The following is an 11,904-nucleotide window of genomic DNA, read 5'->3' on the forward strand; positions in this document are numbered from 1 at the left end:
TAGATTCCTCCCCATCTCCCTCTAGGTGGAGTTCTGGTTGCACAGTATGTTTGCACATCTAGAAATTGGCATCTGGCTATGGGACTTTTTAACATCCATATTTTACTGTGTTTTTAATCAAGGTGAAATGTTAGCCCATGTTGAAAGTCCATGCACGTTATGCCCTATGCTAAATAACTTCCACACTCCACTAAAGAGTGCAGGGGTTTTGGGGCATTTCCCCTTTTCTCCCACCCCAAGAAAATTTCTTTCTCGGGATCTTAAAAGAAAAAGCTTTTATTAAAAAACAGCTCCCATGCAAACCTACGCACGTAAGATTTAGTAAGTGACATTTCTTTGTATGTTTAAGCATCAATTGGCGCCTTGAAGGATTTAAAACATCTAAGCCACAAATTGCCTTTGTTACTAATCTCTAGAATTATCATTTTCATATCTGAAAATCTTCCCCAAACGGTCTTGAGCACCATTGCTCTGAAGGAGCCTTCGTGCAACTGCGGAAGAGTGGTTGGGGTCAGTGCCTGGGCCTCCCAAATTCTGGGTAGGAGAACGCATCTCCGGGACGCCTTCTACCGAATGAATCCCAGCGACCGATTAGGTCCCACAGACTTGGCCTTCTCTGGGTCCCGTCGACGAAACAATGTCTGGCGGGCCCCAGGGGAAGAGCCTTCTCTGTGGCAGCCCCAACCCTCTGGAATCAACTCCCCCCGGAGATCCGGACTGCCTCCACCCTCCTTGCCTTTCAAAACTCCTTAAAACTCCTTTCAAAACTCTGCCATCAGGCATGGGGAAATTGATTCCCCCACGCCGTTCCATTTTATGTATGGTTTGTCTGGGATGTATGACTGTTTTTATATTAAGGGTTTACTGTATTTTGTTGTTGTGAGCTGCTCCAAGTCTTCAGACAGGGGCGGCATACAAATCTAATAAATAATAATAATAACAACAACAACAACAAAACAACATGGTGGTATTCTCTGGAATGCTTCCATCAGGATAAACAGCAGAGAGGATCATTACGTGGCTTGGGGAGTCACTCGGTAAAAGAGCAAACTCTGTTATGCTGGTTTGCTCCTGTAACTAGCCAGGCCCTGACCTTCCGCTGGACTATGTGTTCACCCATCCACATCAACTGGACACGGGCGCAGGGAGGTGCACTGGACCGACCATTTGGTTGATCCCGTCCAGCAGGTAACTGTGACCACAAACAAGCTTCTTCTTTTGCAAACATCCCCAGAAGGCTTGGAACAAGGGTGGGAAGGAAGTCCGGGCCGGCCTCAAACCAGAAGTTGCTTGGAAATGAGATCCCCCTCCCTGGATTTTCTGTCCTCGGAAGGAATTCTCCTCGCGGGGGGGGGGGGGGCGGCTTTGCAGTTCAGAGGAGGGAAGGGGATGGGCAAGGATAGAAACATAGAAGATTGACAGCAGAAAAAGACCTCATGGTCCATCTAGTCTGCCCTTATACTATTTCTTGTATTTTATCTTAGGATGGATCCATGTTTATCCCAGGCATGTTTAAATTCAGTTGCTGTGCATTTCCCAACCACGTCTGCTGGAAGTTTGTTCCAAGCATCTACTACTCTTTCAGTCAAATAATATTTTCTCACGTTACTTCTAATCTTTCCCCCGACTAACCTCAGATTGTGACCCCTTGTTCTTGGGTTCACTTTTCTATTAAAAACACTTTTCTCCTGAACCTTATTTAACCCTTTCATGTATTTAAATGTTTCGGTCATGTCCCCCCTTTCCCTTCTGTCCTCCAGATTATACAGATTGAGTTCATTAAGTCTTTCCTGATAAGTTTTATGCTTAAGACCTTCCACCATTATGGTAGCCCGTCTTTGGACCCGTTCTATTTGATCAATATCATTTTGTAGATGAGGTCTCCTTGATCTTGGAGTTTTGATGGATAATGAACTAAATATGAGCCAGCAATGTGCAGTGGTGGTTAAAACAGCCAACACAATCTTAAGATGCATAGTATGTATGTATGTATGAGATTATGACTGCTTTTCATTCATGGGTCTTCTTTTAATATGGGGTTTTATAGTTTTAGATTACATTCGACTTCTTTTTATTGTTTTGTATCTTTCTGAATTTTTATATATATTATTATTGTAAGCCGCCCTGAGTCCTTTGGGATTGGGTGGCATAGAAGGCGAATAAATAATGAATAATAATTTAAAAAAACAGCCTGCCTGGCATTGGGGGGCATCTTTTGGGCCCCTCTGGGCAGAGCTGCTGTACCCTGGCTGATGTCAAGTACCCCCAATGCTACAGAGCCCTGCACACCAAGACAACTAGACACAAGAACAGTTTTTTCCCTGAACGCCATCACTCTGCTAAAAGAATAATCCCCTCGACACTGTCAAACTATTTACTAAATCTGCACTTCCATTTCTACTAGTTTTTCTCATCATTCCTATCATTCTTTTCCTCCCCCTTTGGAATGTATGACTGTTGCTTGTATCCTAAGATTTTTATTAATATTGATTGTTTCTTCATTGCTTATTTGACCCCTATGACAATCATTAAGTGTTGTACCACATGATTCTTGACAAATGTATCTTTGTCTTTTATGTACGCTGACAGCATCTGCACCAAGACAAATTCCTTGTGTGTCCAATCACACTTGGCCAATAAAAAATTCTATTCTATTCTATTCTATTCCTTCTAAAGGCAGCGACCCCCAACCCACTTACCTGGAAATGGAAGCCTTGCTATGCTCAGAGGCACTTACTTTTGTCTACGGGGCTACCCTTAAGGAGGCTGGTGCAAGTGGACATCCAAACCGCCTAGAAGGAGCACTCCGAGAGCTGCCAAGATGCCAGGCCCCAGGGCCGCTCCCGTCTCAGTTCTCCGCATAGCAGCCGACTCACGAGGGGGGGGCCTTGCCACCAAGCTCTTGGGAATGCCCCTGCCACACCCGAGGAAAGCAGGCCAACTCCAGGCAGGGCCCGCTTGGCCAAAGGGAGGCAGGAAAAGAGGCAAAAGGGGGCTGCCGGGAAGACGTCCATTTCTGCGGCTGGCGTGGGAGAAGAGACGCTGAGGCCGGAGGGGCTCCGGGCCCTTCCTGAGACGCTGGGGACTCTTCAGAAAGGGGAGCCTTGCATCTACGCGTCACAGGGGCGCCCCAGTTGCCATCTTTCCTCGAGCTGCTCGGCGCCAAGACAGATCTCAGGCACGCCGGGAGGAAAAATAGCGGCTGGGCCACCTGGAAAAGGTTCCTGAAGGCCGCCGGCTGCCAAGCAGGGCTGTGGCATGGACTCTGACCGCCTGTTCCTAGGCAGATGGACAGAAGACTCTTGCCAGGCTCAATGAGGCTCTGTCGTCCCTAAAATGGGAGGGTCCTGATGGATGGGGGGCACTCTAAGGTCTGAAACAAAGTGAGGGACTCGGATCAAGCAGGAAAGGACGGAGGACATAAATGAATGGGGGACAGATTTTGTCACATCCACAATCGCCTAAACTTGCCCACCCCATGAATTCTCAGCAGTGGAGTCGGGGGAGTCTGGGGACAAGGCGAGGGGTCTGCTTTTGCCCACCCCTCATCCTCAAGCGGAAGAGAAACAAACTAGGATTGGCTGACTGTGAAACTCAAGCCAAGCCCCAAACCTGATTCGACTCAGTCTCTAATGTGAACTTAGTCTGAGTCCTTCCTCCCTTCCTTCCTTCCATCTTTCTTTTCTTTCTCTTTCCTTCCTTCCTTTCTTCTGTCTTTCTCTTTTTCTTTCTTTTTTTTCTCCTTCCTTCCTTCCTTCTTTTCTTTCTTATTTACGGGATTTGTAGGCCGCCCAACTCCTTATGGACTCTAGGTGGTGAACAGCAATATAAAACAACAAATTTTCTCCCTTTAGAGGAGGGATCTCCAACTTTAGCCACTTTCATACTTGTTGACTTCAACTCCCAGAATGCTGGCTGAGAAATTCTGGGAGTTGAAGTCCAGAAGTCTTAAAGTGGCCAAGGTTGGAAATCCCTGTTTAGGTGCTAGCTAAGGACAGCCCTGCCCGGACTACCCCCACTGGCTCTGCTCTCATCACCTTATCAGGGCTGAGGGCCCAGGAATCTCCCAAGCCTGCAAGCAGTAATTTAAGAGCAGGATCTCCTTGGTAAAAATATACTGCTCAAAAAAATAAAGGGAACACTCAAATAACACATCCGAGATCTGAATGAATGAAATATTCTCATTGAATATTCCATTTGCACAACAGCATGTGAAATTGTCAATCGGTGCTGCTTCCTAAGTGGACAGTTTGATTTCACAGAAGTTTGATTGACTTGAAGTTATATTCTGTTTTTTAAGTGTTCCCTTTATTTTTTTGAGCAGTGTACAATTGATTCCCCCAAGTAGAGTAATCAGGATCTAAAGTTTTACTCAGGAGAAACCACTGGGACAGGTAACCTTTGAGCCAATGTGTGCCAACCATAATTATACCTGGGGGGGGGGGGGAGAGACAGGACAGACAGGCCCTTTTTAGGGGGGGAGCATTGGCAAAGGCAATCCATACACACCCCTCTTTTTCCCAGTAAACCAGAGCTGTCCAACTCTGCCAACTTGTAAGACTTAAAAGCATTATTCGAAATTCCAAAGCTGGCTGGGAAATTCTGGGAATTGAAAGTCCACGAGTTTTAAAGCTGCCCAGGTGGGACATCCCTCCAGTGGGCCCTTCTGCAATCCTGAAGATGCTTACTAGGCTGCAACCCAAACTGTGGAAGCCACTAACTGGTGTTCAGGTTCAAAGCCCTGAAGATATCGAAGGCATTTTGAGGCCAGAAGTGGGCTGAATTTTGGGTGCCGCTCTGAAAAAGGCCCCAAAGAGTCTCTCCAGAAATGGAACCCAAAGCATCATTAAATCCACAAGCCGAGCTGGGCATGCCACCAGAAAGGCCCCAGGAGACCAAGTCTCTGGATGCAATTCAAGGTGTTAGTTATCAGCTTTAAAGTCCTACATGGCTTAGAGCCAGTCTATCTTCCCTAGTAACTGATAAGACCCGGGCCACTTTAAGACTTGTGGACTTCAACTCCCTGAATTCCTCAGCCAGCAAAGCTCAACACCTCACCTCAGCAAAGCTGGCTGAGGAATTCTGGGGGTTGAAGTCCACAAGTTTTAAAGTAGCCTGGGTTTGAGACCTCTGGCCTACAGGGTCGGCCTACTCAGGGTCCCATCGGCTAAGCAGTGTTGGTTGGTGGGGCCACGGGGGAGGGCCTTCTCAATGGTGGCACCAGTTCTCTGGAACCATCTACACCCTGAGATCCACAGTGCTCCCACCCTATGGGCCTTCTGAAAAGCCTTAAAGACCTGAGTCTGCTGGCCGGCCTGGGGCCATTGATTAGATGGTTTACCTCCTGGATCCGGCTACAAAAGATTTATTTATTTAAATAAATAAGTCCTAGTCCAAGGATGGTGAAGCTTTTTTTCCTCGGGTGCCGAATGAGCATGTGCACATCCTATCATGCATGCGCGAATGGCCATAACCCATAATTCAATGCCTGGGGAGGGCAAAAACAGCTTCCCCTGACTCCCAGAGGCCGGAAACGGCCTGTTTCCCAACTTCTGGTGGGCCCAGTAGGCTTGTGTTTCACCCTCCCCAGGCTCAGAAGGCTTACTTGGAGCCGGAGGAGAGTAAAAATGCCCTCAAGGCTCTCTGGAAGCTGAAAAGGCCCTCCCAGAGCCATGTGTGAGCCCAAAATCTGCTGGCCGGCACACACATGCGCGTAGGAGTTGAGCAAGGGCAACGTCTCGCCTGCCAGCAGATATGGATCCATGTGCCACCTATGGCACCCATGCCATAGGTTCGCCACCCCTGTCCTAGTCCCTGAACAGGCCAGGTCCCAGCACACCTGGATGGATAGGTGGATAGGTGCCCCACTGAGAACGGAGGAGGGATGGGACGGAGGTTAGAGGGGTGGACCCCAACTGCCTTGCCTTTCTCCCTCAATCTGCCAGGGTGGGTGGGGCTGTGGGGCGGCCAGAGGGAGCCAGGCGGGGTGGGCGTGGGGTGGACCTCAGCATCTCTGAACCCAGCAGGGCCTCTCTCTTACCTAGAGAAACCTTTTCCACAGCTCTGGCAAATGTAAGGCTTCCCCACCGAACCGTCGTGGGAGCGGACGTGGTAGGACATGCGGTCTTTCCTCTTGAAGCGCAGGCCGCAGACGGGGCAGGAGTAGGGCTTCTCCCCTGAGTGCGAGAGCTTGTGCCGGTTGAGGTGGTAAACATCCCGGAAGATCTTGCCGCAGATCTCGCAGGCCACTTGCTTCCTCGTCCGGCTCCGCTTGCGGGGGGCCTCGGGGTCCTCCAGGCCCGGCAGGCCATTCTCGCTCAGCCGCGGTGGGGGAAGATCGAGGTAGCCTAGCTGCAGGCTGGTGACGCCGTGCTGGGCCTCGTGCTGGCGGAGCCGGTTGGCGTCGGTGAAGACCTTCCCACACAGGCCGCAGGGCAGGATCCCGGCATCACGCAGGCCTCCTGGGGCGCTGAACATGACCGAGTCCAGGAGGTTGGCCTTGCGGGGGCGGCCCCGTCCGCGCTTGCTGCCGCCCAGGGAGGGCCCGGCGGCGCCCCCCACGCCCTGGAAAGGGGAGGCCAGCATGGGGGGCGAGAGGGGCCCGGCCACCATGGGCAGCCGGTCAACGCCCTGCAGGACGGGGAGGGAGGCCTGGGCAGCGGCCGAGAGCACAGCCCGCGTGGCCTCGTCCTCGGGCATGCCGGCGATGCCGTTGCCGTTGGGGGCCAGGCCGGCCCCGTTGGTCATGTCCAGCGGGAAACCCAAGTCGGAGGTGGCGCCGGGGCGGAAGAGCATGACGTCAGGCCGGGTGGCGGGCGGCACCAGGATCTGCACGTTGGACTGCTTGATGACCTCCTGGCAGATGTCAATCACAGAGCGCATGAGGAGGAACTTGGCGGCCGTCATCAGCTCCGGGAAGCTCTCCAGCCGCACCACGATGCGCGACGTGTAGGCGAAGTCCAGGATGTCGCCGAATACTTTGGAGCTGATGGTGTGCATCTCCAGTTCGCGCGCCCCGCCGACGGGCCCCGAGCCCCCGCCTGGGCCTCCGCCGCCCGCCGCCGCCTCGCCGGCCTCCCCCTCGGCCGCTCCGCCGACCTCGCCGCCCAACCCCGGCGCGCTGAAGACCGACTCGAAGTACTCGCTGCAGGCGGCCAGCACGGCCCGGTGCGCCGGGAAGCTCTCGTCGCCCACGCGGAGCAGCACATCGCAGAAGCGGCCGCCGTTCTTGCGCTGCTGGTTGAGGCTGTGCAGCAGGTCGGTGCTGTGGCGGCTCACCTGGTAGGTGTAGCAGCTCGGCGGTTGCGCGCCGCAAGGGTTGCCGGCGGCGGCAGCGGCAACGGCGGCGGCTTCGCTCACCCGCTCCATCGGGGCGGCCGCGCTTCCCGGCCTGCTGTGCCCGGCGGCGGCCGGCAGGAGGCGCGCGCCCGCCCGCTCCCCCGTTGAGGGGCCGCGGCCGCGCGCGCTGGTCAGGAGGCCGCCCGCGCCGTCCACCAGGCCTCGGCGGGAGCGCGCGCGCGCCCGGCCCTCCCTCCGCCCGCCCGGCGGCGGCCCGCGAGCAAGAGGAACAAAGGCTCGGCCGATCGACCGACGCCGGCAGCAGAGGGCGGTGGAGGAGGAGAAGGCGGCGACAGGCCCCGCCGGGCGGCTTCTCCACGAGGGCCCCGACGGCGCAGCGAGACGAGGCGGCGGCGGCGGGCGGGCCTGCTCAGCCGGGGGTCTCCTCTAGGCCGTCGCCTTGGCGGTCGCGCGGGGGGGGCTCCCTCTCTCCCTCCCTCCCCCGGGCGTGCGTGCGTGCGTGCGAGTGTGTGTGTGTGTTTGCGGCGGAGGGAAAATGGCAGCGGCTGCACTTCCTCTTGCACTTTCACCCCTGGGGGGGGAGGAAGGGGAGGGGGGGCCGTCCCCCACCCACCACTGGCCCCCCCGGCCGCAAAAAAAAAGGAGGCCGGGCGCCGCTGACAGGATTCCGCCGGGCCGCCCCTCAAGCCCCCCCCGCCCCCCCCGCGCAGAGCCCCCACCCTCGCGAAGCGCTGCCCCCCGCCTCAGCGCTGCCCCCTCCCCGCTTCCTGCCCCCTCCCCTCACGGCGCCTCTGCCAATGCGAGCGCCGCCCCCCCAGCAGCCCCGCCCAGCCCGCCCAGCGCCCCCCCTCCTCCTCCGGGCCGCGGGTCCTGCTGCTGGCGCCGGGCCGGGCCTCCCCCGACGGTCCTGGGCGAGCCCAGCGGCTCTCGGCAGTCACCGAGTCGGGCGGTGGCTGCTGCTCCCGGGATGTCCCTTCTTCTGCGACCCGGGCAGCTCCTCTGCTCTCTGGGGCGGCAGGAGACCCTCGGAGGCCGCTTTGGGGGCAGCCGGGCCTGGTTGGGCCTAGAGGCAGTGTATGATTGATGGAGGCTGCAGCCCCCTCCAGACGCCCCCTGCATTCTAACCCCCTCAGGTGGCTCCCCCACCAGTTTTGCTGGCCTGATTTCGGCGCCTTCTTTCCATCCTCCTTCTCCTTCCTCTTCCAGGGCATCCACTCAAAGCATCTGTTGCCATGGCACCAGCATCCACATCTTCAACCTCTCTGAGAGAGAGCGAGGGGAGTTGGAGGAGGCAGCCCCCAAAGTTGGGAGGGCCCAGGACCCCCCCTCCTGCCCTCTGTTGGGCCTACTAAGGCAGTGGTTCCCAATCTTGGCAACTTGAAGATATTTGGACTTCAACACCCAGAATTCCCCAGTCAGCATTTGCTGGCTGGGGAATTCTGGGAGTTGAAGTCCAGATATCTTCAAGTTGCCAAGGTTGGCAAACACTGTACTAAGGGCTTGCCAGCCTCGGGAGGGGGGTGTTTCTCCTGGGGGAAATCAACCTCTGGGTGGATGTGCTCGATCCAGAGGTGCTAAGGTCGAAGGGTGACGTGCTTGCCACCCCCCCGTGGCTCTGAGTGCTGGTGGAGTCCAGGGCAATTATGCTACTGCACTGGGGCAGGTAGTAAAATCATGCATGGACACGCAGATGCGCCCATGGCCCAGGTGCAGTAGCATATTTGCGATGGACTCCACCAGCACTCAGAGCCACGGGGGGGGGGGGACAAGCACATGTCACCCAACTCAGCAGCCCCCCTCTTGATGCATCCCTTCAGAAGAGAAGGATGGAGGGGTCTGTCTCAAAATGGGTGAACAGTGCAGTCAGGTGGTAGGGGAAGCGAGTAGAATGCTTGGCTGCATAGCTAGAGGTATTACAAGCAGGAAGAGGGAGATTGTGACCTCGCTGTATAGAGCGCTGGTGAGACCCCATTTGGAATAATACTGTGTCCAGTTCTGGAGAGCTCACCTACAAAAAGATATGGATAAAATTGAACGGGTCCAAAGACGGGCTACAAAAATGGTGGAAGGTCTTAAGCATAAAACTTATCAGGAAAGACTTTCATGAACTCCAATCTGTATAGTCTGGAGGACAGAAGGAAAAGGGGGGACATGATCGAAACATTTAAATATGTCAAATAAGGTTCAGGAGGGAATTGTTTTCAATAGGAAAGCGAACCTAAGAACAAAGGGGCACAATCTGAGGTTAGTTAGGGGAAAGATCAGAAGCAACCTGAGAAAATATTTGACTGAAAGAGTAGTAGATGCTTGGAACAAACTTCCAGCAGACGTGGTTAGTAAATCCACAGGAACTGAATTTAAACTTGCCTGGGATAAACATAGATCCATCCTAAGATAAAAGTACAGGAAATTGTATAAGGGCAGACTAGATGGACCAGGAGGTCTTTTTCTGCTGTCAATCTTCTATGTTTCTATCCCTGTGGGTCATCCAAGTAACTCTTTTGGGAAAGTTAAAAACACAAAGTGGGCCCAGTCCCATTGATACTCTGTCAGGAGCTGGACTGCTTTCCTTGCACTCCCAAGTCAGAAAGAGGCGGGACCCTCTCTAGGAGTGATCTTCAGAAAGTGGCTGGTGACGCCCCAAGGTTTGCCATTTGGCATCAGCATCTGCAGTCAGTGGGGCTCCCCAAATTCAAAAGCACCCCCTCGACTACAAGGGTGTTACACTGGCAAAAGAGCTACCTGCAACATGCAAAAGGAGACAATGGAGCCTCCCAGGGTGCTAATTCATTTGATTTCACTGCTATGCCTTGCAACAATGCAAATATAATACAATAAAAAGTCAAATATCAATAAAAAACTATAAAAAACCCATTATAAAACCCATAAACTAAAACTGCAAAACCCTGTTATAGATCATCGTAGATCATCGATGCAAAAAAGATATTGAGACTCTAAAAAGAGTGCAGAGAAGAGCGAGAAAGATGATTAGGGGACTGGAGGCCAAAATATATGAAGAACGGTTGTAGGAACTGGGCATGACTAGTTTAATGAAAAGAAGGATCAGGGGAGACAGGATAGCAGCCTTCCAATATCTCTCAGGGGTTGGCACAAAGGAGGAATCAACCTATTCCCCAAAGCACCTGAGGGTAGGACAAGAAGCGATGGGTGGAAACTAAACAAGGAGAGAAGCAACTTAGAACTAAGGAGAAATTTCCTGACAGAACGGTTGATCAGTGGAACAACTTGCCTCCAGAAGTTGTGAATGCCGCGACACTGGAAGTTTTTAAGCAGATGTTGGATAACCATCTGAAGTAGTGTAGGGTTTCCTGTCTAAGCAGGGCGTTGGACTAGAAGACCTCCAAGGTCCCTTCCAACTCTGTTATTATTATTATTAAATCTATCAACATGCATACCAAACAAACATCACTCGCCCATGCCAGATGTTAGCATTCACGGCCCTCAGGCCTGCCAGCAAAGCCAGGTCTTCAGTGCCTTTTGGAAGGCCAGTAGAGAGAGCAGTACGGACATCGAGAGCCGGGGCAGCCATAGAGAAGGACCTCCCCTGCAGTCCCACCAACCTACATTGTTTAGTCGACGGGACCCCGAGAAGGCCTTCGCGAGGGGGTCTCGGGAGCCCCCCTTCCAAGGAATGGCAGCAGGAAGAGGGCCCAAATCAGCAGAGGCCAGCCCCTGCCTGCCCCTCATCCCTTGGGTCACAGACCTTTCTCTGCCACTTTGTGTGCTTCTGGGCCTTCTCTGTGGCTGCCCCAGCCCAGTTGATGGCTCAATATCTTCAATGAAATCAGATTAGTGTATACAAATGTAACTTGGCCAAGTCTTGCATCACTTTAAGGCAGAGTGTAAACTGATTTCTTAATCATGGTTTGTGGACTAGCCTAACAAATATTGATTGTTTGATTGTTTCTTCATTGCTTATTTGACCCTAGGGCAATAATTAAGTGCTGTACCTCATGATTATTAACAAATGTATCTTTTATGTACACTGAGAGCATCTGCACCAAAGACAAATCCCTTGTGTGTCCAATCACACTTGGCCAATATCTATCTATCTCTCTCTCTCTATCTATCTATCATTTTTCTAGTGAAGGATTTGGCTGTGATTTCCTATTAAACGTTTTTGAGTTTTACTTGTATTTATTTATTTTATTAATTATATGCCAACTGGATTTGCTATGCCTGAGTTGTTTGCATACATGGATTATTTATGTAAATCCCAAGTGATTCTCAGCCTTCTTAACAATATGTACACCAGTGCAGCTGTATCCAGAAATGCATCAGAAGTGACAATTCTCCCTACTTGGACTGCTGGAATTAGAGCAGGAGTCCCCAAACTTGGCAACTTTAAGGCTTTAAGCTATGCTGGTTGGAGAATTCTGGGAGTTGAAGTCCAAACGTCTTAAAAGTTGCCAAGCTTGAAGGCCTCTGAATTAGAGGGTTGGATCTTGAAACCCAGGACTTCTGGATCCTGAATCAAGGCATTCCCAGAGAACTAAACCATCAAGTGACATCCAAAGCTAGCTGGAAAACTTTAAAAGAGGCTTTCCCCCCATTCTTCCAAGAATTGTAAGCTTATCAATTAGT

General features: G+C 52.7%; 2 protein-coding genes across 11 annotated transcripts in view; one reads left to right on the forward strand and one right to left on the reverse strand.

Annotated features, from left to right (window-relative positions):
- PATZ1 (POZ/BTB and AT hook containing zinc finger 1) overlaps window positions 1-7,416 on the reverse strand; it is a 30,857-nt gene extending 23,441 nt beyond the window's left edge. For 9 of the 10 annotated variants that reach the window (XM_070762422.1, XM_070762425.1, XM_070762420.1 and 6 more), the window contains exon 1: window positions 6,041-7,408. In XM_070762422.1, the coding sequence (XP_070618523.1) occupies window positions 6,041-7,368 (1,328 nt within the window). In that variant the 5' untranslated portion in view covers window positions 7,369-7,408. Of the gene's footprint in view, window positions 1-6,040 lie in introns of all 10 variants that reach the window. The other variant, XM_070762423.1, reaches the window with a different exon arrangement.
- HNF1A (HNF1 homeobox A) overlaps window positions 1-11,904 on the forward strand; it is a 226,160-nt gene that overhangs the window by 209,189 nt on the left and 5,067 nt on the right. The gene's annotated exons all lie outside the window — the stretch shown is intronic.

This window comes from Erythrolamprus reginae, chromosome 10, assembly GCF_031021105.1.
Source record: "Erythrolamprus reginae isolate rEryReg1 chromosome 10, rEryReg1.hap1, whole genome shotgun sequence".
Classification (NCBI taxonomy): Eukaryota; Metazoa; Chordata; class Lepidosauria; order Squamata; family Dipsadidae; genus Erythrolamprus; species Erythrolamprus reginae.